Source organism: Enhydra lutris, unplaced genomic scaffold (assembly GCF_002288905.1).
Source record: "Enhydra lutris kenyoni isolate GAN:26980312 unplaced genomic scaffold, ASM228890v2 scaffoldscaffold9, whole genome shotgun sequence".
Lineage (NCBI taxonomy): Eukaryota > Metazoa > Chordata > Mammalia > Carnivora > Mustelidae > Enhydra > Enhydra lutris.
Genome location: NW_019154093.1, coordinates 4,289,565 through 4,316,205, shown reverse-complemented (window position 1 = coordinate 4,316,205; position 26,641 = coordinate 4,289,565). Strand labels below are relative to the sequence as shown.

The following is a 26,641-nucleotide window of genomic DNA, read 5'->3' as shown; positions in this document are numbered from 1 at the left end:
TCAGCAGATGTTATTTGTATGTTGGGATGAATGAAGATTTTTGTTATATATATTCATTTTTGTGTGTAAAAACAAAATAAACGTGATTCTACCCCCCCTAAATTATTTGTCTAAATTCCATCTAGGAATCTGTGTGCTTGGAAGTGGCTGCAAATTGTAGATATTAAGATATCTGTTGGATGAACAAATGGATGTGCTTCTAGCCCTTGGTACTTTCTACCTCAGTCACATCATTATTGGCCATAGGTAGGTCTCCCCACGTGAAATGTAAAGTTCTTCTGCTCATTTCATTTCATTCCTCTGCCTTGCACGTGACAGGGGTTCTCTAAGTCATTTTAAATGCCTAACCTTGCAATATTTACATAAAAGTAGGAACAGGGGCACCTGGGTGGCTCAGTGGGTTAAAGCCTCTGCCTTCGGCTGGGGTCATGAGCCCAGGGTCCTGGGATCGGGCCCGCATGGGGCTCTCTGCTCGGTGGGGAGCCTGCTTCCTCCTCTCTCTCTCTCTCTGCCTGCATCTCTGCCTATTCTCTCTCTGTCAAATAAATAAAATCTTTAAAAAAAAAAAAAAAAATAGGAACGTGAAGCTCTGCTTCCAGCTTCCTTCCGGAAACTTCCCAGTTCTGGTCTTGGCCAAGTCTTTTCACTCTAAGGCTTTTTCTTCATCTGCCATAATAGCCCTACCTCACAGGGCTGGCATGTTTAAACGTTTGTTGCTCAGTGTTCGTTTGTTTCTTTTTAAAGATTTTTATTTATTTATTTGACAGACAGAGATCACAAGTAGGCAGAGCGGCGGGCAGAGAGAGAGAGGAGGAAGCAGGCCCTGCTGAGCAGAGAGCCCAATGGGTGAGGGCCTTGATCCCAAGACTCTGGGATCAGGACCCCAGCTGGCCCAAGGCAGAGGCCTAACCCACTGAGCCACCCAGGCACCCAACTCAGTGTCTCTCTTAAAAGAGCTGGACCTCCTAAAAAGAAAGCAGGGGTTGAGTAGGGAAGAGGAGCAAAGAAAGAAAGAAAGGAGAAAGGACAGGCTCGCTGGATAAACTTGAGCACCGCAGCAGGGTCCGGGCGGAGTCTGACCCGCGGGACGTTCTGGAGTGGCAGGAGGTCTGGCCAGCAGTGGGTCCTGGCCCCGCCCCAGGCGTCATTGCCCGGCTTCTATTGGCTGGAGTCCGGACGCCCGGGAGCGCCTGAGACTCTCATTGGCCGCCAAGGCCCGCCTCTCCAACCCCGAGGCTGGCAAGGCGCCTCGGGCTCTGCTGTGTGGGGGTGTCCGCTGCTTGGGTGTGAGGGTCGGGGACGCAGACGCAGTGAAGCGTTCTGTCGCAGACACCGCAGTATGGTAGCCGGAAGTCGGGATAAAATAGGCTAGCTGTCCCTGGCCTGGCCATGATTTGAGGCACCTGGGGGTGTCCTACCGCATGGACTCAAATCCCTGCCCGGCCGTCTGTCAGGGTGGCTCCGGGGTCATTCTTCTCAAGCCTGTTTCCTCCTCTGATGGGACACTGAAGCACTCTATAAAATCTATTGTTCCTTTTCCTGGCTCTGTTCTTGCCAAGACCCGCACCCCCACTTTACACACGCCTTGTCATGCAGATAGCGTATGTGCGCCTTGCAATGGGCAAGAATGAATGAGTTCCTTAAAACAGACACCGTGTAAGGAAGGAGCAGGGGCGAATGGCCCGCGGAAGCCCCACTGGCGCTGCACGGCTCCAAGACCCCTGGCTCTAAGGAGTAACACCTGGACCCTCGTCTTTGTTCCAGGGTTCGCGGATGCCTGCGAGGACCCGACACCAGACCCCAAGCCAAGACCAGGACTCTCTCCTCTCCTGAGTCTCCCAGACACTTTGTGCCTGCATTCTCTCTACAGCTTCAATAAACTCTTCCACCTCCTGCTGCCTCCAGTTAGATTTCTAGATTGGGAGTAGCCAGGGACCCTCTTGGCTGGTTCCCTAGGACCCCCTCTGGGTCCTCACCAGGACTGCAGGCACCAAATGGGTCCGGCGGGAATGCCTACCTCAGAGGACTGGGATCCAGTTAGACACTCGGCAAATGTGGGCTCTTCAGTTGGGCACCCACTTTGCACGGCAGACTTTTCTGTCCTCCCTCTCCCCCCAGAATCTAGCCTTGGGGTGTCTGGTAGGTCGGGGCCTCTCTCGGGGTCAAGATGTGGTCTACTTTCCAGGAAAAGTAGTTTGTTTTTTAAGATTTTATTTATTTATTTATTTATTTGACAGACAGAGATCACAAGTAGGCAGAGAGACAGGCAGAGAGAGGGGGGAAGCAGGCTTCCCGCTGAGCAGAGAGCCACATGCGGGGCTCGATCCCAAGACCCTGAGATCATGGCCTGAGCTGAAGGCAGAGGCTCAACCCACTGAGCCACCCAGGCGCCCCCAGGAGAAGTAGTTTTGGGGGGAAACAGGACTGAAAAGGAAAAGGGAGTTTCCTACTACTCACTGCTACCTGTAGTCTTTCCTGAAAAGAAGAGAGAAAGCCATGCGGGTCACCCACCTGAGCTCAAATAAATGTCGCAGATGGCTATAGGGGGGCTAATACTGGAGCGTCTAAGTGCCAGTGCTCAGAGGCGCCGCTTTCCACTGCTGTGTTCCTCGTGGAATTTTTTCCTCCAGAGATTAAAAAAAAGTTTTAAGTCAACTCAAATACCCAACAAAAGCACATTATCTATTTTTATTTAATTTCAGCATTTAGTCTTTTTGAACTATGCAAGAAAAGTGCCACTTTGCTACTGGGTGAAACTTTTTTGTAGACTAAGCTGGGGAATGTTTGTGTGTGTACAATACTGCCTAAGGGGTAGGCCTATCCTGTTTGAATTGCAAGCCCAACCTTGAAGGTGGGAATGAGGATGGTACTCTACTCAAAGGCACTTCATTTAAAAAAAAAAAAAAAAAAAAAGTTTTTTAATGGCAAAACTTGGAAGAAATTTACTTTTATTTCCAAATTTGTCCTCCACCTTCTTTAAATAACACATCTTAGTATGGAGTCCTACCTCTCCCATATGATTTAACTTGAATAAAAAATGATTTAACTCAATTCATAGATGGAATTCGAATGTGTGGCAATGAAGTTCCATAGTGCTTAGAGTGTGTTCTGGTTCCTTCTTTAAAAACAAAGAGGGGCACCTGGGTGGCTCAGTGGGTTAAAGCCTCTGCCTTCGGCTCAGGTCATGATCCCAGGGGCCTGGGATCGAGCCCCGCATCGGGCTCTCTGCTCAGCAGGGAGCCTGCTTCCCTCTCTCTCTCTCTGCCTGCCTCTCTGCCTACTTGTGATCTCTGTCTGTCAAATAAATAAATAAAATCTTTAAAAAATAAAAAATAAAAAAAATAAAAAAATAAAAACAAAGAAACAGGGGTGCCTGGGTGGCTCAGTGGTTAAAGCCTCTGCCTTCGGCTCAGGTCATGATCTCAGGGTCCTGGGATCGAGTCCCGAATCCGGCTCTCTGCTCAGCAGGGAGCCTGCCTCCTCCTCCTGTCTCTCTCTGCCTGCCTCTCTGCCTACTTGTAATCTGTCTGTCAAATAAATAAATAAAAAAAAAAAATAAAAACAAAGAAACATTAAAGCTTGTAAAATTTCAGGATATAATATTTCAGCCACCTATTCCTGATGCAGGTCTTAGTAATGTGAAGTTCTGTGTGAATTCCCAGGATGCAATACCCATACTCAAGTAAAATCCAAATGCATCCCAAAGTAAAAATGGGCTATTTAAGACTACCCAATAATTTAGTGTCATTATTTATCCCAATAAAAACTTTAAATAAGGGAACATATACAGTATCTTGACATTTCACAAAAATTAATATGTTCCTAAGGTTGAGGACCAGTAAACTGGAAGGTCAAATGGTCCGAATGCCCCTCATAGCATCTGTATGAGGAAGACAGAGGGAAACCTTGAAGAGAGGACGTGTTTTGCACAAAAGACATTGGGAAGGTTTTTAAAAAATACTTCATCCAGGCCCCATCTGCCAAAGATTGTGATTTGCCTAGGCATCTGTATTTTTATTTATTTTATAGAGAGAGTGAACATGAGAGGGGGAGGGGCAGAGGGAGAAGGGGAAGCAGACTCACCCACCCAGCAGGGAGCCTGACCAGGGGAGCCATACTAGGACTCTGGGATCATGACCCAGGCTAAGGCAGCCACCCAACCAACTGAGCCACCCAGGCACCCCAAGGCATCTGTATTTTTAAAAGCTCCACAAGTGATTCTAATGTGCAGCCAAGGCTGAGAACTATGGTCTGGGCAGAAATGTTCCAGTTTCCTCTGAATGAAAATAAGTTACTCTTTAATGAAGAAACTAAGCAGTTGTAAATAATATCAACAAGGAATTAAAAGATTTTCCCAATAGGAAAAATCAAAGAACTATATAAAGAATTCATGTATCTAGAAATCTGAAGGAGCAAAGTATAATAAATTCTTAGATATCCTTTATAAGTTGTATTCCATTTAATAATGTTTGTAAGTGATCTAATCAAGACCAAAGGTAGAGGTGACTGGCATTACCTTGGTCACTGGTTTCCAATCTAAAGGTGGTAAGTTTCCAATGGCTTTTGAAACGGGTGTGGGGGAAAAAAAAAGATGGAGAAAAGTGTATATCATGCTATTTCAGTATGAAAAAGCCATGAAAAGTTAAGAGGCCGCTGGGTTCTCTGGTGTGTGGTTTATTGCTTATTAATATATTTGACCTATTGTTGGCATGAATACAAATTCTGGGGAAAGACTAACATGTAGAAGGTGAAGTTGATAGATCCTCTGTGGATTTCACTTTTCTGGTCTATTCATGGCTCTGTTAGCATGAATAGTTAAGGAACTCCGACATCAAAATAAAACATTAATTATACTTCACAATATATAAAGTCGCTGGCTAAATAGTGCTGTTTCTGTGATAACCTGAATTTTATCATTAAAACTCTTATAACTAAAGTCATATCCTTTACATAATATTTATTCTGTATAGGATTTATCCACATACAATGACGTCAACTTGAAGACAATTGACTATTATTTGTATAAAGGCATCTTATAAAATAGGGTAACACACAACACACCTCAGTGAATTCAGCTGATATTCTAGGACTCAGAAAATCTGACCATCCTAATTCCTATATTTGCCATTATTTCACTGGGTTGCCTTAGGGAGGTTGCTTTACCATTCTGTGCCTCAGTTTCTTTACCTGTCATGTGAGATAACTGTCCTATTTCATAGATATGTAAAGAATAACATAAAAATTATTAAATACTTTGCAAATATAAAATGCTATATAAATGATAAATAGTAATACTGATCCACTCTAATATAAAATAACATAGAACTTTCCATTTATAATCTAAAGTTTGGTCCTCCAGTACCTATTATCACCCTTCCCAGTTAAATACATCTTATACTATATTGCTTTTAGTGATTTTTCATAGTATTAAATTTCCACAGTATTAATTAATTTAGGATATATATATATATATATCCAATACGAGTGGAAATTTCAATGTATCTTAGCATGACTTTGCAAAAAAACTCTGATGAATTCAGTTCTGAGCTCTAAAGTAACTGACACACCAAACTTTCTTCATCCATTAAGCAGTAACTTGGTAGCATAAAAGCAGTTACTATGTTTTGATTCCATTACTCGAAAAATATGTTTTTCGAAAAAGTCTTGAGACAAGATAACTATAGAATGATCATTGTATAGACTACAGATGTGATCTGCTCCTCTAGGAGACCCTCTGATTACCAGGTTATAAGCACAGTAATAGAGGTAATGAATCGAGAGCCCAGTGCTCAAAGGGAATTCAAAAAGCTCCCCGGCTCCAAGGTTTTCAGTGCTGCCTTCCTGAGCTCTGCAGAGGTGTCTGGTGAAGCTCATTGGAGGCTATAACTAGAGTAGCTCTGATTTTAGAGTTTCTCCCTTAAATGGTGAGCTTTTCCCTGAAACCATTCTTTTGAAGAAAGGTTTCTTGGGCAAAAAAACCTCTTCAGTGATCTTGTTCTTTTTGTTTTCTGCAGCTGCTAGGCATGATTGCAATGTTGTTTTATTTTGCAAAACGTCTTCCCATCACCACACACTCCTGAGGACCAGGGTTAGAAGGGCGTTCAGAAGCTGATAAGCAGCATTACTGTAAGAGCAAACTTTGTTCTAACGAACTCCCACTATTTTGCTAATATTAAAAAAAAATCCGTGGCATAAATAAAGCTTATATTAACAGATTATACCCCCATGTAACATTTTCCCACATTTAAAAGCCAAAGAATTTTGTTTTCGCAGAAACCATTAATGGACAGTCTCACTCTAGGAAAGAATCGGTCTCTAATGTCTTAGATACAAATGATATGATAACTGGAGTTATTATTTACAGCTTACAAATGTCACAAATGTTCTTCTTTTATGATACTAAAATGGTAGAACAGATACGCTGTCTAGTCTGATGAACTTGATAGCTGTTTTGTGGGAGAGCTTGATGCTTGTTATAAACAACGAGAAAGCATTATTTCAGGTAAGGCTGTACAGGTGCTGGTGGCAGTGTGTTCCGTGGACTTGGCTGACATCCATGCTGATGTTTGCATGCAGAAGCGTAAGAGAACATTTAGATCACAGACTAAAGTGCGTTAGAGCCTAATACATGCACTACTTCATTCTCATGAATAAAGCTCCAATCACTCATTTTTCCTATTGGCTCCAAGGACTAAACACTAGATAACAATTTTAGAAGATGTTACCATTTGGTGAGATTAAGGAATAACAAGTGCTTTCCTCCCTCATTTGGATACAACTTAATTGTGAAGACTCCTGATTCAGGACCAGTCATGTTGGGAGAACAGTGAACTTGGTGCGTGCCATCCAGTTTTGAAGCAACTGGAAATTTACCATCAGGGGAATCTTGGAAAGGTCTCAGCATTAAGTACCATAAAACAAAAACAAATGGTTACTCATCTATTTGTAAGAAAGGTTTTAGAAATTAACCATTTTAGCCCTCCAGTCAGTATCAAGGACAATCAGTAATTCAGAGAAAAAATAAAATGGAAAGTATCATTTTGAGGGACATCATGACATTTAGAAATACGGTATAATACATGGAGCCTCTATCAAAATTAAATTATATCAAGCTTAAGTGTAATAATTCGAAGCAACCTTCAGTAAGTCGGTTTTTCCAGGATTCAGATTTTAACTTCAGAACTAAAACAATGCTTCTCTGATTGAACTGTACTTTTAGAATGTTTCATAATTCATAAAGGGGAGGAGTATATTTTATTTTACAGTTTTGTTTTTTGTTTTTTGTTTTTTTTGTAATCTCTATACCCAAGTTGGGTTCAAACTTAACAACTCCCAAGATAAGAGTTGCAGCCAGGCACCCCTTACAGGGGTGGGGTTTAAACACAACTTTATGCCCTAGGAGAAAAGTTTGTTTTGAAAAATGATATAAACAAGATAAGAAAAATGCTTAAAGCACGTAAGAAATAACTTGTTCAAAGAGTGTTATATATAACATTTACATATAAATAACTTGACATTAAAAACATGTCAGTAGACACTGGAGGGACATCACTGAGCACTCTTGGATAACTCTTGTCCAAGTTATTATGTGTTGTTGAAGCTTATTAAGTTCTTTCGTACTTTCTAATTCTAATAGGCTTTTTTTCTGATTACTGCAGATTGGTGAGGTTTGACTTCAAGTTTTCACCATTTTAGGAGACAATATGGGGACAGTTGAAAGAAGGCTGTTTAAAATCAAGACCTGTCCATCACCAGTCCCACCCTTCAACTTTCTGATTAACCTCCTCACTTGTAAATTTGAGACAGTAATATCTCCCTTGCTGATTAAGTGAGAAAATGTGTGAGAGAGCACTTTAGAAATAATATAGCAGAACAATAAATGTTAGAAATTACTCTTAAGAACTTGTAACCTCTAATTTTCTTGTTCATCATTTTTTGGTTTTTTGTTTGTTTGCTCGTTTTCCTTTAGAGAGGAAGAGAATTATACTGACAGATCTTCACAAACTACCTTAACTTTTAGGCAGTATTTGTTTCCTGCTTTAGAAGATGATGTCTGTATGTAATCTCTGGTCTTCCTCTGTTTTAGGTTTTTGTTTTTTAAACAATACTGACTACACAAGAGTCATCTTTACCTTAATGACAAAAAATTCAACTATGAACGGTTTCACACATTTTAGATTTGTCATCTGCCATAATCCTAAAACAATATCTAGGATATTGGGATACTGAAAGGTTGTTTTAGATCTGAAATTAAATTAGATCTGAAATTAATAGAAAGACTTATAATTCAGTCAGGTAAGGGTGCCAGACCCTTAAATGTGCTCTTCCTTGGTTGAATATTGGTAGTTTGTGTTTTTGAAACACCTTGAAATTATCTTACATAAAGTTTGGTTGTGGTAAATTTATTTAAAATATTTTCTTTGAGAAAAGTTTGCTAAGTAGATCTTTCAATATTAAAAGAAAAAAATGTATCTCTGTAATAAAAGGAAGAAGATTAATTGTTCGTCCATCATGCCAACTCAAGCTAGGTCTTTCTTTCCAGTGCAGCAACACATTTTAGGGCAACAAAGTTCAGAATGGGTACCATGACCTGTTCGGAAAGCATGCAAGTTCTATTAGGCCATCACCTTAATGTCAGTCTGATGCCTTTGTGAGCCAGACTCTGACCACGGAAAGAGAGAGATACAGGAAGTCAGCGTAAGTTGCAGACATGACAGCGCTGTTGGTTCGCATGTTAGCTACCTAATGTTAGGCTTTATTTCCTTCTCTTCTTCTTCTTCACTATCGTCAACCTGTTGTATGACCAGATCAGCAGACCCATCCTCTACGATCTCCACGTACGATCTGTTCTCGTCTTCACTCAAGTGCCATCTGGAATCTTTATCTCCATCTGATGGGGACATAAGATGCTGTTCGGCGTCCAGATCAATGGGGAGGCTGTCTATGCCCACTTCAGCGAGGCACTCATTACAGAGTCTGTAGCGCCTGGTTCCTTCCTGGACCACTTGCCCTGTTAGATCAGTCACGTGGCGTTTGCATTTCCTGCAGATTAATTTGCATGCCTGGTGAATCTGTGTAGAGATGGAAATAGTTATAAAAAAGGATTTTTCAAAAGCAGAACAGTTCGATATCTAGGTTCCAGTTTACAAACTTAAGATGTCCAAAGCCAAGCGCTAATATTAAATTAACTTCTAATTATTAGAAAAAGATCACAGGTTTTGATGATGAATTGACATCACAAATAAAACACCACCTTTCTCTATATGATGGATATAACATTTCTATGTTTAATAAAACATGCTTAACAATCTCACCTATCCTTTAACCCAACAGTATTTTGATATCTGAGGTAACAAGGGACACCGTCCCAGAATAATAATAATTGCAAACACTAAATATATCACATGTACTATTCTAAGGACTTTATATACCTTTATTCTGGCAAGGGAGAAACCTCATTTCATGTTAATTTATTGCTACCAGCTAGAGAAAGAAAAATCTATTGTCCCAAATTTGTTTATCAGAACCTATTTTTGAGGGTTTTTTGAGTTTTTTTTTTTTTTTTAAGATTATTTATTTATTTATTTGACACAGAGAGAGAGAGAGAGAGAGAGCACAAGTAGGCAGATTGGCAGGCACAGGGTGAGGGAGTAGCAGGCTTTCTGCTGAGCAGGAAACCCTATGTGGGGCTTGATCCCAGGACTCTGGGATCATGACCTTAGCCGGAGGCAGACACTTAATCGACTAAACCACCCAGGTTCCCCATCAGAACCTATTTTTGGATAGAAGGATTACTTGCCACTTCTATTAATGAAAGATCCTGTATAAAGAGAACTAAAGTAGGAACAGGAAGGCTTAGGCTCTAGCCCTGCTTTTGCCATTTACTAGCCATGTATCTCGAAGCAAGTAATTGAAAACAATATAAACCTGCTTCCAGGGTAACAGGCAAAATATTTATTTATTTATTTAAAGATTTTATTTATTTATTGGAGGGAGACACACACAGCGAGAGCAGGAACACAAGCAAGGGGAGTGGGAGAGGGAGAAGCAGGCTGCCCGCCCAGCAGGGAGCCCAATGCGGGGCTCAATCAGAGGACCCTGGGATCATGACCTGAGCCAAAGGCAGACGCTCAATGACTAAGCCACAGAGGTGCCCCATGAGCCCCCAGTCACCTCGATAGGCAAAATATTTAACAACTAGTAAGATATGGACACCACCCAAACAGAATGGAAGGGTACCAATCAAAATGGAAACTGGTCATAACAACAACTGTGGTACTTCTGCCATGTATCAGCCTATTACTATCTCTGCCTACTTCCACCTTACTGATGAGAATACAACTCAGGTCGTGAGGACCAAATGAGTTACTATGTGTGAAATGCCTTGGGAAAAATTTGTAACTGATGAATAATTACATAATTACAGTTACTAATAAACAACTTTTTTAACAGCTGTCAGGAGCAGATTATGGGTTCTACTCAAAAACCATTACAATTAATTTTATACTGTTGAATTACTATTTATGGCATATTCATTTAGATAAAATTAGAACAATATGGAAGTAGGCCACCAAACATGAATAGCGAAAAGAAAAAAAAAACAAGAAAACTAATGCGGTCTGGTAAAATACCTAAGAAAGTATAGTATAGTTATTATTTTCTGCTTAACTGTTGAGATATTAATCAGTAAATATCAAAAGTACACAATTTGAATGTGCCCTTATTGTTGCCGAGATAGTAATATTATGGGTATTCTATGTGGTGGTGTTTTCTTAGAAAGTTCTGGCAGATTTGTGTTTATCCCCCATCCCCTCAATTCCAATATAGTTACTAAGTCAAAGAAATTAAGTGAAACACTATAATGTTAAACTTGAAAATACAAAAAAAAAATTGAAAATATCATCACAAACTCACTATTTAAAAAACATGTATCTTCTAGCTCTATCCACTGAAATAATCTAAGAGGAATGACCCCTTAGTAACGATGGGTAGTGAGCACTCCAGGTATCCAAAGTTTGATTTCTAATTTTACTCCCCATTAAAAGGAACCAAGGGTCTTTTGAGAAATGGCTGATTCCAGGTTTGCGACTTGTATTTCCCAGGGAAAATACAAGGTGAACCTAGGGAAATTTGAGGGCCAGAGAATAAGGCCACCTTGAGTATTTACCAGAGTTATGACAAAGGGATGCAAGAAATAGCTTCAAGTTGTCCTCACTGGACAAGATCGAAAATTTGAGTATCAAAAAGAATAATAATTGTTGTAGATCCAAACACAATGAACCAATGAGAATTCATGAGACCATATGCTATTTAAAAAAAAAAAACCAGAAAATATTCATATTGCCATTTGAAATTGCTATTAAATCAACTCTTTAGTCCGAAAATTGATAATTAAAGGGAAAGAATTAAATATTTATCCTGTTTCTCCTGTAGTAACTGTATTTCAAAGTAACTGAATAGTCCCAGGTGATGAAGGAAAGTTTTACTTTACAGAATTCTAGCTAATAAGGTAGAAGAAATGATAAAATTAGCAAGTCATTCTACAACCCAAGTAAAATTAATAATTTGGACAGAGTTTATCAACTGATATTAATACCATGAAATGAATGGTTGATAGGGAAATGGATAGTAGCATAATGCCAAAACAGCTCCACACATATTCCTTTCTAATCACAAGGTGGCACCTTTAACTGAAAAATGGTGGGATCACAGTCTCATTACCCTAACTTTAGTGACCAATCGTAACAATATGAATGATGGGTCCACCAGATATTGTGTCTCTTAATGTGACACATGAGTTAAATAATTTTACCCTTGATGTGTTCTAGCTGAAAGTATTTACCTTGAATCCATTAAGCCTTTATTTATTTATTTTAATTTTTTTAAATTTTTAATTTTTTTAAAGATTTTATTTATTTATTTGACAGACAGAGATCACAAGTAGGCAGAGGCAGGCAGAGAGAGAGGGAGAAGCAGGCTCCCTGCTGAGCAGAGAGCCCAATGCGGGGCTCGATCATGACCCGAGCCGAAGGCAGAGCCTTAACCCACTGAGCCACCCAGGCACCCCCTATTTATTTATTTTTAAAGATTTTATTTATTTGAAAAAGAAAGAATGTGTGTGAGCAGGGGGAGGGGCAGAGGAAGAAGAAGGAGACTGCCCACTGAGCAGGGAGTCCACTGAGGGGCTGGACGAGGGGCTCAATCCCAGCAGGACCCTGAGATCATGACAGGAGCTGAAGGGAGACACTTAACTGACTCAGCCACCTAGGCGTCCCTCCATTAAGCCTTTAGATAAAACATATAGTTTAGGGGCGGCTGGGTGGCTCAGTGGGTTGAGGATTCTGCTTTCGGCTCAGGTCATGATCCCAGAGTCCTGGGATCGAGCCCCGCATCGGGCTCTCTGCTCGGTGGGGAGCCTGCTTCCTCCTCTCTCTCTGCCTGCCCCTCTGCCAACCTGAGATCTCTGTCTCAAATAAATAAATAAAAAATCTTTAAAAAACAAAAAAACATATAGTTTATAGAAAATGCAGGGGGACAGAGGAACAAGCTAAATGACACCTGTGAAAGCAAGCAGAGAAATCGAGAGGTAGGTAAATTATCTCTGCATCTTCAGTAAGTCAGTGTCATGGAAATGAAAAGGGGGGCAGGGAGGACTATGCTCTCTTAAAAACATATTTAAGGGACTTAATGAGATGTAGTACAGGGTACTGGGTACTGGTTTGGACAAACAAGCTCTAAAAGGTATTGGGGGATTACAGGGAGGTTTGAAATTGAACTGGATGTTAGATAAAATTTCCATTGAGATGGAAAGGTAGAGCTTGTTCAGAAAGATAGCAGGCACAAACAGTACGATCTAATTTGGTAAAAAAAAACAAAAAAACAAAAAACAAAAAACCATCTATATGCATGTGATACCGTCTTAAGAATGGTGGTATCTGAAAATGCCTGGGTGGCTCAGTGTGTTAAGCATCTGCCTTCGGTTCACGTCATGATCCCAGAGTCCTGGGATCAAGTCCCGCATCGGGTTCCTTGCTTAGCAGAGAGCCCTGCTTCTCCCTCTGCCTGCTGCTCCCCCTGGTTGTACTCTCTCTCTCTCTCTGATAAATAAAGAAATAAAATCTTTTTAAAAAGGGGGGGGGAATGGTAGTGTCTGGTGGTAAAAATATTTTTATTTTCTTATTTTTACTTTTTAAAATGCATGTTCATTGCTTTTGCAATAATAAAATGTTATTTTTAATTTTAAAAACCCTAGCTTCATAAGGTTAATGAAGTCACAGATTTGTTTAAAGATTTTATTTATTCATTTGGGGGGGTTACAGATAGCACAAGCAATGGGGAGAGGGAGCAGGGAGCCCGATGCGGGACTCGGTCCCAGGACCCTGGGATCATGACCCAAGCCAAAGGCAGACACTTAACAGACTGAGCCACCCAGATGTCAGAAGGCAGAGATTTTGTCTGTTTTGCCCACTGCTGGATACCTAGCTCTGAGAAAAAGGGGCTGGCACATGGGTGCTCAGTCTGTATTTGCTAAAAACTAAGTCCAGAGCAATGCATGAAGAAATCACCCTCAGTGACCCATTGTCCTTTGAAGTTAAAAGGGGCTGATACAAAGGGAATAGAAGAATAATAGAACACAGATTTCAGAAAACATTCTTGCAGCAAGATGAACAGCAGAGTAATTCCAACGTCCCTGCCTTTGTAGCCCGCCAGGGCACTGAACAGCAAATTCGCTGAGATTTTCCCAACTGTTGACAGTCTAGTTCAAGTGGAAGTAGCTCTACTGCCCACCTTGCTCCCTTCCTTGAGGAGACCAGATAGAGACTCAAAAGGGGCACAGGGAACAGAGGATGGACAGCAGAAACTGGACCGAGATCCTACCAGGTAAGCATCAGAGAACCACCAGGACACGCAGAATCGCCACACGCAGTGGTCATTCTGACCTGGAGATCCAGATATCTTTAGTTTACATTGTCTCTGGCTCTTGACAAGACCGGTATATAAAAACATACTCGGGGGCACCTGGGTGGCTCAGTGGATTAGGCCTCTGCCTTCGGCTCAGGTCATGGTCCCAGGGTCCTGGGATCGAGCCCCGCATCGGGCTCTCTGCTCGGCAGGGAGCCTGCTTCCTCCTCTCTCTCTGCCTGCCTCTCTGCCTACTTGTGATCTCTGTCAAATAAATGAATAAAAATCTTTAAAAAAAAAACAAACATACTCGATTTTAAATGAACTAAAATGGATATTTTTAAAAAATTAATAAAAAATTTAAAAAACAGGGGTGCCTTGGTGGCTCAGTGGGTTAAAGCCTCTGCCTTCGGCTCGGGTCATGATCCCAGGGTCCTGGGATGGAAACCTGCATCGGGCTCTCTGCTCAGCAGGGGGCCTGCTTCCTCCTCTCTCTCTGCCTGCTTCTCTGCCTACTTATGATCTCTGTCTGTCAAATAAATAAAATCCTTAAAAAAAAATTTAGAGAACAAAATGGATATTCAAAAGAATATCTCCTACTTCACGGTCTCAAAGGAGAATGAAAATATATATTAAATGAGGCATTATGTGCAAAGTGAAACCATTAGGTTGGAAACATTTCCAACAGAGCAGTTGTAGGAAAAGATTTCCCTCAGTAAATTAAGATGATCCAAAAGCAGGTGAATGCACACGTTTCTTAAGAAGTAAAATGAGGAAAAGTCCTGTACGTACTGTGCGGAAATGGCTACTGAGGTGGTCCAGCCTGCTAAACCTCTTCCCACAGGCTTGACATGGGTAGGGTCTTTCCCCTGTATGGCAGCGAAGATGGCGCTTGAGGTCTGCCTTCCGCTTCACCACGTGGGTGCAGTAGGGACACTTGAACCGCATCCTGGGCAGATCATCTGTCAGGAGACAGTTTGATTAAATCACTGGAAAGTTCACCACAACAGTTCTAATCTAACATCAAGAATCCCAATGGAGGGGCGCCTGGGTGGCTCAGTGGGTTAAAGCCTCTGCCTTCGGCTCAGGTCATGATCCCAGGGTCCTAGGATCGAGCCCCGCATTGGGCTCTCTGCTCAGCGGGGAGCCTGCTTCCCCTTCTCTCTCTCTCTGCCTGCCTCTCTGCCTACTTGTGATCTCTGTCTGTCAAATAAATAAATAAAATCTTTAAAAAAAAAAAAAAAGAATCCCAAAGGAGTTGGTGAGTCGGATCTTGCAAAGGCAGGAGGAAAGGAGAAGGAAGAGATGTCATCAAGACTCCATTGTCCAGGGATGCCTGGGTGGCTCAGTGGGTTAAGCCTCTGCCTTCGGCTCAGGTCATGATCCCAGGGTTCTGGGATCAAGCCCCACATCGGGCTCTCTGCTCAGCAGGGAGCCTGCTTCCCTCCCTCTCTCTCTGCCTGCCTCTCTGCCTACTTTGTGATCTCTGGCAAATAAATAAATAAATAAATAAATAAACAAACAAACTTAAAAAAAAAAAAAAAAAGACTCCATTGTCCATGCACCCCTGAGTCCAGAACAGTAACGTGAGCATTTGAGAGATGTATAACGTTGGGGTAAATTTAGACTCTTGCGCTTGTCCTCTCATTCTGCATTGTGGAGTCACTGGATTTGAAAGGTAAAAAGGGAGTGCTGGACTTTAAAACTAGAGATTTAAAAAAAAAAAGACAAGGGGCACCTGGGTGGCTCAGTGGGTTAAAGCCTCTGCCTTCTGCTCAGGTCATGATCCCGGGGTCCTGGGATCGAGCCCCATATCGGGCTCTCTGCTCTGCAGGGAGCCTGCTTCCTCCCCTCTCTCTCTCTGCCTGCCTCTCTGCCTACTTGCGATTTCTCTCTCTCTGTCAAATAAAAAAAAAAAAAAAAAAAGAAGACAAAAACAAAAGCAAAAGAAGTGGAGGTACAACCCCAAAGTATTTCATATTATAGCTTTTAAGTGATGTGTTTTATTGACATATTTTTATCCCCTTGCCTCTACTTCTTGTACACTTGTAACACTTTTAAAGGGGAAAAACTGTCAAGGCTATTTAATTTTTTATTTTAAAACTCATGTATTCAAGGGGCGCCTGGCTGGCTGGCTCAGTCATTGGAGCACGTGATTCTGGATCTCCGCGGTGTGGATTTGAGCCATACGTTGGGTGCAGAGATTAGTAAAAAAAATATATATATATATATAAAGTTGAAAAAAATAAATAAAATAAAACTCATGTACTCAAGATATTAGTTTGGAGGCAAACTTCATCAGTTTAATAGCCGTTAAATCCAGTGGTTCATTGTTGAAGTTAGGTTTGCATAACCTAGAATTATAAAAGTACAGAACCCAAACAGAGAAAAGATCACTCTTGTGCTGTTTTATTTATTTTTTTTATTTTTTAAAGATTTTATTTATTTATTTGTCAGAGAGAGAGAGGGAGAGAGAGCGAGCACAGGCAGACAGAATGGCAGGCAGAGGCAGAGGGAGAAGCAGGTTCCCCGCCAAGCAAGGAGCCCGATGTGGGACTTGATCCCAGGACGCTGGGATCACGACCCGAGCCGAAGGCAGCTGCTTAACCAACTGAGCCACCCAGGCGTCCCTCTTGTGCTGTTTTAAAGTGGAACAAAGATTTCTGATTTTTGCTCTGATGATTTTGGTCAATGGTCAGAGCTCGGCAAGACTTTCAGTAAGCTCAGTGACAGGCTACAATTTCACGTATTTTCAGGTTAGTACTACGGGAAAATACAGTTGCCTCTTGTTCTAAAGTATGTTATCTGCAACCAAATTATTTTTTAAAAATTTATATGACAACAGAGGTAATGTGAATACTGATTGGCTATTTACTGATGTTAAGGAACTGTTAATTCCGTTTAGGTACAATTATGGTATTATAGTGTTTTTATTTATTTATTTATAAAAGATTTTATTTATTTATTTAGCAGACAGAGATCACAACTAGGCAGAGAGGCAGGCAGAGAGAAGGGGAAGCAGGCTCCCTGCTGAGCAGAGAGCCCGATGTGGGGCTCGATCCCAGGCCCCTGAGATCACGACCTGAGCCAAAGGCAGAGGCTTAACACACTGAGCTACCCAGGCACCCCTATTTATTTTTTTTAAAGACAACTTTATTTTTATTTTTTTAAAGTAGGCTACATGCCCAACATTGGGCTTGAACTCACAACCCTGAGATCAAGAGTCGCATGTCCCGTTCTGTTTTGGTATTTTTTTAGGGAAGTGGAGGAGCAGAAGGAGAGAAAGAATCTTAAGCAAGCTCCATGCCTAGCACTGGAATCGGATGTGGGGTTTGATCTCACAACCCTGAGATCATGACCTGGGCTGAAATCAAGAGTCGGATGCTTAACTCACTAAGGCCCCCACCCCACCTTTTTTAAGACTACATTTTAGGGATTCATTCTCAAATATTTATAGATGAAAACTTATGACGTCTGCTATTTGCTTAAAAATAATAAAGGGAGGGGTGAGGAGTAACGATACGGATGAAAATATTGGCAGTGAGTAGGAAGTTGTACAAACTGGTTAAGGGATACATGGAGATGAATTACACTATTCTCTTTCCTTTTGTGTATGTTTGAAATTTTCCTAAAATAAAAATAATTTTAAATATATAACCTGAATCTTATAATCTTCAGGTGTTTCATCTTATAATTTTCCTTTAAATTCACACGTAAGCTATTAAGCAAGTTTGCTACCTGATTAATTGGGGCAGAACTATATGACATGCATTTTTTTTAATAATTTTAAAAAATTTACTTATTTTGAGAGAGAGAGCATGAGTAGGGGGAAGGGCTGAAGGAGGGAGAGAATCTCAAGCAGACTGAGCTTGAGCTCTGAGCACAGAGTCTGATGTCATGGAGTCTGACATAGGGCTCGATCCCACAACTGTGGATCGCGACTTGAGCCAAAACTGAGTTGGCTGCTTAACGGACTGAGCCACCCAGGCCCTCCAGTATGACATGCATTTCTTTTTTTTTTTTTTAAAGATTTTATTTATTTATTTGACAGACAGAGATCACAAGTAGGCAGAGACACAGGCAGAGAGAGAGAGAGAGAGAGAGAGAGGGAGGGAGGGAAGCAGGCTCCCCGCTGAGCAGAGAGCCGGTTGTGGGGCTCGATCCCAGGATCCTGGGATCATGACCTGAGCCGAAGGCAGAGGCTTAACCCACTGAGCCACCCAGGCGCCCCATGACATGCATTTCTAATTCCTGTTCTCTACTACAGTCTTCTGATGGTAAGGGGTGGATTACTGAAACCAACACCTCCATAGTCTTTCTGCATTTTACTACTATCATAAAAATGAGATGTTTCCAGTTGTTGTTGCACACAGGGTTACACAGGTGTTATGTTATGGGTTGTGTGTGGTTTTTAAATTATGTCTTTATATCTCAATAAAATCAGATGCAGTCCAGTTTTTTTAAGTCTTGGGTCTGTGAACCTTTGTAAATATGCATGAATGCTCTGTTTAACTTTTCTGTATAAAAACGCTCCTCCTGAGTAAATACTCGGAAAAAAAATATGTAATTTTTTTTAAAGATTTTATTTATTTATTTGTCAGAGAGAGAGAGAGGGAGAGAGAGCAAGCACAGGCGGACAGAATGGCAGGCAGAGGCAGAGGGAGAAGCAGGCTCCCTGCCGAGCAAGGAGCCCGATGTGGGACTCGATCCCAGGACACTGGGATCATGACCTGAGCCGAAGGCAGCTGCCCAACCAACTGAGCCACCCAGGCATCCCAAAATATGTAATTTAAAGTGAAGATATGCATCTTAGGGATTGAGCCATTTAAAAAAAGAGCTATAGGGGTTTAACAGTAATCTAATCATCTGATGACACAGGTTGGGAAAATCTTTGGCTTTGAAATTCAGAACTCTATTGTTTTGACTGTTATTAAATTTATTCTTTTTTTAAATTTTTTTTTAAAGTAAGCTCCATGCCCAATATGGGGCGTGAACTCATGACCCTATGATCAGGAGTTATGTGCTCTACCAACTGAGCCAGCCAGGCACCCCTATCCAATACTATTTTTAATTAGAAATTTAAATTCATGTTTTATGAAATAAATTTGATTAGAGGAGAATGACTTTAAAAAAAAAATCACTTGGCTCAACTGCCCATAACACTTCAAAGTAAGGGCATGTTGAGATAGGATTGGTTTGTATAGTACAGGAGCCTTAGGACTCACTGAGGGGACTGATTTTTTTTTTTTTTTTTTTTTGGATACCTGGAAAGCTTCTGGATGTGACATCAGATCCTGGACCATACGGATAGCCAACGGGCGTGGAGTCCATGTGAGCATCAATCTGTGCGTGTTCTTCAGATTGGGAAATGTGGCCGGAAGAATCTGAGGTTCGTGCTTCTCGTTTGCTGGACTTATAATGAGCGACTTCAGAAGGCTGTGACAACCTCAAATGTTTGGACTTTTTAATGGAGTCTTTCCTTTGTTCATGCTTGGCCAAAGGCTGTTGAGTATTCCTTTGGGAGGTTGGATGGTAATTATACTTACTCCAAGATTTCCCACTTATGACACCTGTTCCTTGATCTGCGCTCAGGTGAGAGTGCGGAGAACCGCTTTCTTCTTGCCAGCCGCCGCTATAAAAGGAGGAACGTTCTATACCGTTAGAATTGGCGTCTTTATCGGAGAGACTGAAATAGCGATCTTTTTCTTTCTCACTGATGTCTAGCGAAGATTTAATAAAGGTCTTACATACGCTAATGACATCAGTCATCTGAAGGAAGCTGGCGGCTGACATCACTTCTATAACGTTCTGACCCGTGAGAGAGAGTTTGCCAGAATAGACGAAGTCCAGGATGACCGTAAAAGTGTCAGGGGAGAAGGCCTGAAATGTAGCTGTGGTCGGCTGACTTGTCTCCTTCGAATTCTGAGAAAGGAGCATTTTGAAGTAACCACTGCTAGCAAATAATACATTTCGATGTGCTTTGAAGACCTTCCCTTCCACCAGAATGCTGCAGTCACAGAAGACGTCTTGCCTGCGCTGCTCATTCAGTTGTTGCAGGAGGTGGGACTGGTGAGAGGAGATCTCCATTCTGGAGAGGAAAAGACACGTGGTTACCAGACCAAAGTGACATGGCTTTTCCCAGCAGAGTCAACCGAAATAACCATCAGAAACCTCTCTCTCGTCTCCATGGAAACCACTTTCTTCTTAGAGGACAGAGTCTCCAAGGTGCAGAAAATCACTTAGTACTGTACTGCGAGTTGTGTGGTTTTTGGACAGTGATTTGTTCAGTCACCAACCTTTACCGAGCATCTTCTATGATTCAGGCCTTCTGCTCTGTTCCCTCCTTGATACCCATCCCCCAGCTAGCCCAACCCCCACCCACCTCCATCAACCCTCCGTTTGCCCTCTATCGTTAAGAGTCTCCTATGGCTTGTCTCCCTCTCTCTATTTTTTCTTCCCCCCCTTAAAATATACACAAATGTTCTAAATGTATGGTGGGGCTTGTAAGAAAATGAGAAATCCTGAGATGCCGGTGGTGGAGAAGGAGCAGAGCCGGAGCCCCAGTGTGGCTTCAGGTTTTTATCAGTAACAAGTTGGCATCCTCTAGGGACCACAACCTTCATGAAGAAAAACTAGTGAACTTTGCCCATAAATCCCGGAAACACACAAAGTTTGTCTTTGCAGGGCCTTCATTGGGGAAATAAAAAAAAAAAAGTACCTAGGTGTGGGGTGCCTGGGTGGCTCAGTGGGTTAAAGCCTCCACTTTCGGCTCAGGTCATGATCTCAGGGTCCTGGGATGGAGCCCCACATCGGGCTTTCTGCTCAGCGAGGAGCCTGCTTCCCGAACCTCTCCCTCTGTCTGCCTCTCTGCCTACTTGTGATCTCTGTCTGTCAAATAAATAAATAAAATATTAAAAAAAAAAGTACCTAGGTGAGCTAGCAGACCCAAGGTTGTGCTTTTTGAGGTTCTGGAATTCAAATTTATTCTACCTGTTTGGTGTGAGAAACCTCAAGGTGTAAATTTAATGTGGAAATTAGTCCTGGGTTGGTGGGGCTCCTGGGCTTTTGGCAGAAGGAAATGCACAACTGCTTGGGACAGGTGGTCCCAGGTCCCAAGCCAGGTGGGAAATGATCTCTGCTTAGACGCAACTCAAAATCGTTCCCCTCTTCCTATAAAGTGGATCATTTCCAATATCATACCATCATGATGTCTATTATTTCCTATCTTAGAAACGAGCAAACAAAACCTCCCTTGATTTCACATGCACCTCTAGCTACAACTCATTTCATATACATATATATATATATATATATATATATATATATATTTTTTTTTTTTTTTAATTCTAAGTAAACTCTACACCACCCAGGGGACTTGAACTCAAGACCCTGTGATCAAAAGTCTCATGTTCTACCCACTAAGCCAGCCGGGTACCCCAGTTTACTACTCATTTCTCTGCTCCCTTCACACAAAATTCATTGAAAGAGGTTGTTTGTTTGTTTTAAGATTTTATCTATTTCTTTATTTGAGGGGGTAAGGGGCAGAGGAGGAAGGAGAGAGAACCTCAGGCAGATGCCACGCTGAGCGGGGAGCCCGGGTAGAAAGGGCAGTCTGAACCCTCCTCCCTTCTCCCTGCAACTAAAATAACCCCCAGGTGAGAGGTGCCCTCCTTATACCCAGAGGAAAGAGCCTCCTTATCTCAGAAGACAAAGGGACGCTGAAGAGAATCTGAACAAACAGGCTTTGCCGAGCTTCCCTGGTTACTAAATTTATCTCACACCCCTTTACCTACCATATTCCTCGGTGACAGTCCACTGGTCGAGGAACCTAGCATAAAAATATACTCAGGCCTAACTGATACTTCGGCTCTTCATTTCCCGATAAAGGTGTCAGAGTCATGCGAAACTTCTATGGAGTCATTTTGTATGCATTTCTCACGCTAATGTGTCTGTGTCAGTTTAATTTCCAGACCCAGCCAGGAAGAAGGTGGAGGAAAAATTTTCCTCCCCTACTGCTGGAATGCCCCAGGCCTCAGGGCTCAGACCTCTTGCCTACTTACACCATTCCCTAGGTGAGCCCAGCTAGCCTCATAGTTTTAAATACCATCCCTGAGCTTATGACCCCACTAAGAAAGCCTTGAGAGGCTCCCCAGCCAGCCTCAAAGTTCTCATGACCTCAAAGGCCCTGCCTCATGTGCACCGCCCAGTCCAGGTATCTCTCTGCCCTCATCGTCTCCTCTGCTCTATCCCTCCTACGCTGCATTCCAGCCACAAAGACCTCTGCTCATTCCTAACATTCAAGGCCTATTCCTGCCATGCTGCCTTTGTCCTTGCCAATCCTTCTGCTTGGGAATCTGCTCCTAGGGATACACGTAGCTCACATTCTCACATTTTCAGGTCTCCGTTGGAATGTACCCTTATCCGAGAGCCTTCCTTTACCATCCTATAGAATCACCCATTCTCTAGCCTTTTATTTGTTTGCTGTCCGTTTTCTCCGACTAGAATTTAAGGTACAAGAGCAGACACTTTGCCTGCTTTACTTATCTATTCCCAGCTCCTGGAGCAGCCCATGAGCACATGATACATGCTCCGTGTCGTTGAATGTGCATCAAACATGCTAAAACATACAAGGAAATGACTCTTCATAAAGAAGAATCAGCAGGTTGAACAAACAGGAGAAGCAAAACACCCACAATTTTAGAAAACAGAATAAAAATCTAATAGACTATAAACTAAGTATGTTTAAGAAGGTCAGAGAGAGAAAAGATATAAAGAGTAGCATGTAGCTTCTTAAAAATATTTTATTTTTCTTTACTTGAGAGAGAGACCGAGCCAGCACAAGCAGTGGGGACAGGCAGAGGTCGAGGGAGAAGCAGACTCCCTGCTGAGCAGAGAGCCCCATGTGGGACTTGATCCCAGGACCCTGAGATTATGACCTGAGCCGAAGGCAGAGACTTAACCAACTGAGCCACCCAGGTGCCCCGAGAGTAGCATATAGTTATGAGCATAGACGCTACATCCAGGGAGCTCAATTTGGAATTCTGGCTCTACCACTTAATAGCTGCATGACCCTGGGTAATTTACTTAAGCTCTGCATCCATGTCCTTATCTGTAAATTGGAACAAGAAATAGCTCTTATTTCACAGGATTATTGTGAGGGTAGAATGAGCTGTTGCACACATGGCACTCAAAGCTACGAGTAATAAGGACTTCATGAATGTTAGCCATTCTCTTTTTGCTTTGTCATTATCCACAAGAAAAGAAACCGGGGGCGGCGGGGGGCAGGGGAGAAGAAGTAGGTTTGAGGAGGAACCAAATAGATTGAATGTACAAAATATATCATTAATGAGATTAAGACACTTCACGTTGCAAGATGCTTGCCCCATCTGCAGCCTGATGTCCACATTCCTGGCAGGAAGAAGAGGAAAGGACAAAAGACAATTATCAACCCAGCCTGTCTTTTTTTTTTTTTTTTTTTTTTTAATCAGAGGGAAAAGAAGGTTTTCTGGAGCCTCACCAGGGGACTTACACTTGCAACTCAATAGCCAGAACCATATCACCTAGTATTTAAGTGTATCTCCCATTAATGTATATATATCAATTACCACTTCTTGGTTTTGTCAGTCCTTAATATTTTTTTAAAGCTTTTATTTACTTATTTGACAGACAGAGATCACAAGTAGGCAGAGAGGCAGGCAGAGAGAGAGGAAGGGAAGCAGGCTCCCTGCTGAGCAGAGAGCCTGACACAGGGCTCAATTCCAGGACCCTGAGATCATGACCTGATCTAAAGGCAGAGGCTTTAACCTACTGAGCCACCCAGGTGCCCCTGTCAGTACTTAATATCATCAGACTTTTAAATTTTGCCAATCTTACAAATATGCAGTGGTTTGTTATTGCTTTTATTTGCGTGGACTGAACAATGAATGTGTACTATGATTCAGTGAACTGCTTGCTCGTTACAATGTTGGTTGGTTTTTTTTTTTAAGATTTTATTTATTTATTTGACAGAGAAAGAGAGAGAGATCACAAGTAGGCAGAGAGACAGGCAGAGAGAGAGTGGGAAGCAGACTCCCCGCTGAGGAGAGAGCCCGATAAGGGGCTCAATCCCAGGACCCTGGGACCATGACCTGATCTGAAGGCAGAGGCTTAACCCACTGAGCCACCCAGTGCCCTTTGTCATTTTTTAAAAACATCTTAATTTTATCTTATTTTTTTTCAGTGTTCCAAGATTCATTGTTTATGTACCACATCCAGTGCTCCATGCCATACATGCCCTCCTTAATACCCACCACCAGGCTCACTCATCCCCCCGTCTCCCTCCACTCCAAACCCTCAGTTTGTTTCTCAGAGTCCACAATCTCTCATGCTTCATCTCCCCCTCCAATTTCTCCCAATTCACTTCCCTTTTCCTTCTCCTAATGTCCTCCATGTTATTCCTTACGCTCCACAAGTAAGTGAAACCATATGATAATTGACTTTCTCTGCTTGACTTGTTTCACTCAGCATAATCTCCTCCAGTCCATGTTGATACAAAAGTTGGGTATTCATCCTTTCTGATGGAGGCATAATACTCCATTGTACATATGGACCTTACAATACTGTTAACTAACACTGTATAACAATTAACTACAAAAAATAATTTTATAAGTATCTATTTAGCTCACAAGCCTGTGTGTTGGCTGATCTGGGCGGACTTGTTAGGAGAGCTCTGCTGATCTTGCCTGGGCCCAATCACACGCCTAGGAGTCAACCAATTCCAGGGTGGTTGTGTTACTACATGGTCTCATAGCTTCCTCCTGGTAACAGTTGGCTGGCCTGGCTGATTTCTTCTCATGACGATGCCAAAAGTACAAAAGACCAAGGGGAGATATGTGAAGCCTCTTAAGGTGCAGGCTTGCAACTGGCACACTATCACATCTACCCGACTGTAACAGTCTCAAGCAAATCACATGGCCAAAGGTAAAGTCAAGAGAAGAAGACCTGGGGAGCCTGGGTGGCTCAGTGGGTTAAAGCCTCTGCCTTCGGCTTGGGTCATGATCCCAGGGTCCTAGGATCGAGCCCTGCATCGGGCTCTCTGCTCCGAGGAGGGCCTGCTTCCTCCTCTCTCTCTGCCTGCCTCCCTGCCTACTTGTGATCTCTCTCTCTGTCAAATGAATAAATAAAATCTAAAAAAAAAAAAAATTAAATTAAAAAAAAAAAAGAGAAGAAGACCTTCTCCCCTGTTAGTGGGAAGAACTGTGAAGTCACACAACAAAGGATGTGAATATTGGTGATGAATGGTCACAATGATGCTATCTACACAAATCCTTTCTTATTTTTCAAGTTGGGTTGTCTTTTTCTTATTTATTTATAGATATCCTTTAAGTATCCAACATATTAATCCTTCATCAGGTATATGCTTTGCAAATATCTTCTCTAGTCCATGGTTTGATTTTTTTTTAACTTTGTTTAGTGTGGTTTTCATTAAAAAGAAGATTTTAGTTTTAATACAGTCCAATTTATCAATCTATTAATGTGTTTTCTGTAACTTGTTTAAGAAATTCCTTAGTCTTGGGGCGCCTGGGTGGCTCAGTGGGTTAAAGCCTCTGTCTTCGGCTCGGGTCATGATCCTGGGGTCCTGGGATCGATCCCCACATCGGGCTCTCTGCTCAGCGGGGAGCCTGCCTCCCCCTCTCTCTCTGCCTGCCTCTCTGCCTACCTGTGATCTCTGTCAAATAAATAAATAAAAGTTAAAAAAAAAAAAAGAAATTCCTTAGTCTCGGGGTGCCTGGGTGGCTCAGTCATTAAGCACCTGGCTTCAGCTCAGGTCATGATCTCAGGGTCCTGGAATCAAGCCCCGCATTGGGATTCCCTGCTCAGTAGGGAGCCTGCTTCTCCCTCTCCCACTCCCCCTGCTTGTGTTCCCTTTCATGCTGTCACTCTCTCTCTGTCAAATAAATAAATAAAATCTTTTTTTCCCCCAAGATTTTATTTATTTATTTGACAGAGAGAGAGAGGTCACAAGTAGGCAGAGAGGCAGGCAGAGAGAGAGGGGGAAGCAGGCTCCCCGCTGAGGAGCGAGCCTGATGCAGGGCTCAGTCCTGAGATCATGACCTGAGCCGAAGGCAGAGGCTCAACCCACTGAGCCACCCAGGCGCCCCTGTAAATAAAATCTTAAAAAAAAAGAAAAAGAAATTCCTTAGTCTCAAGGACATAAAGATATTTTTTAAAGTTCTGTTTCTCACTTTTAGGGCTTTAATGCACTATTTATTTTGCATATCATATTCTAATTTTATTCATGCAGATACCCAATTTTTCTGGCACTATTTTTTTTTAATTTTATTTATTTATTTGACAGAGATCACAGGTAGGCAGAGAGGCAGGCAGAGAGAGAGGGGGAAGCAGGCTCCCTGCCGAGCAGAGAGCCCAACATGGGGCTTGATCCCAGGACCCCGGGATCATGACCTGATCTGAAGGCAGAGGCTTAACCCACTGAGCCACCCAGGCGCCCCTTTGGCACTATTTTTGAACAGTCTATCCTTTCCCCATTAATCGGTAATACTGTCTCTGTCATACATTTAGTTTACATAAATTCATGGATCTACTTCTGAGCCTTCTGTTCAGTTCAGCTGGTCTGTTTGTCTATCTCTGGATCAATACTGCAAACTATTAATTACCAAACTTTAAAATGAATTCCCCCACTTAGTTCTTCAAATAACATTTAAAAAAAAGTCTAATTGTTGCTTTCTTCTTCCATATA

General features: G+C 42.1%; 1 protein-coding gene across 1 annotated transcript; it reads right to left on the bottom strand.

Moving 5' to 3' along the window:
- Nucleotides 1-7,942: 7,942 nt before the first annotated feature.
- On the bottom strand, nt 7,943-24,877 carry LOC111143495 (zinc finger and BTB domain containing 8A). The gene is made up of 4 exons (XM_022497296.1): nt 24,567-24,877; nt 19,167-19,990; nt 14,695-14,864; nt 7,943-9,071 (listed from the first exon to the last, which is right to left on the bottom strand). The coding sequence occupies exons 2-4, from the start codon at nt 19,987-19,989 to the stop codon at nt 8,739-8,741; spliced, it is 1,326 nt and encodes a 441-aa protein (XP_022353004.1). The 5' UTR covers nt 19,990; nt 24,567-24,877; the 3' UTR covers nt 7,943-8,738.
- Between the last annotated feature and the right edge of the window lie 1,764 nt (nt 24,878-26,641).

What these genes read in the sequence shown, in the direction of transcription:
- LOC111143495 (XM_022497296.1), bottom strand. Translation starts at nt 19,989, where the DNA reads ATGGAGATCTCCTCTCACCAGTCCCACCTCCTGCAACAACTGAATGAG. An exon ending in CACATCCAGAAGCTTTCCAG is followed by an intron (nt 14,865 to 19,166) that starts GTATCCAAAAAA and finishes GTCTCCTGACAG; the next exon opens with ATGATCTGCCCAGGATGCGG. An exon ending in TCAGTAGCCATTTCCGCACA is followed by an intron (nt 9,072 to 14,694) that starts GTACGTACAGGA and finishes ATCTCTACACAG; the next exon opens with ATTCACCAGGCATGCAAATT.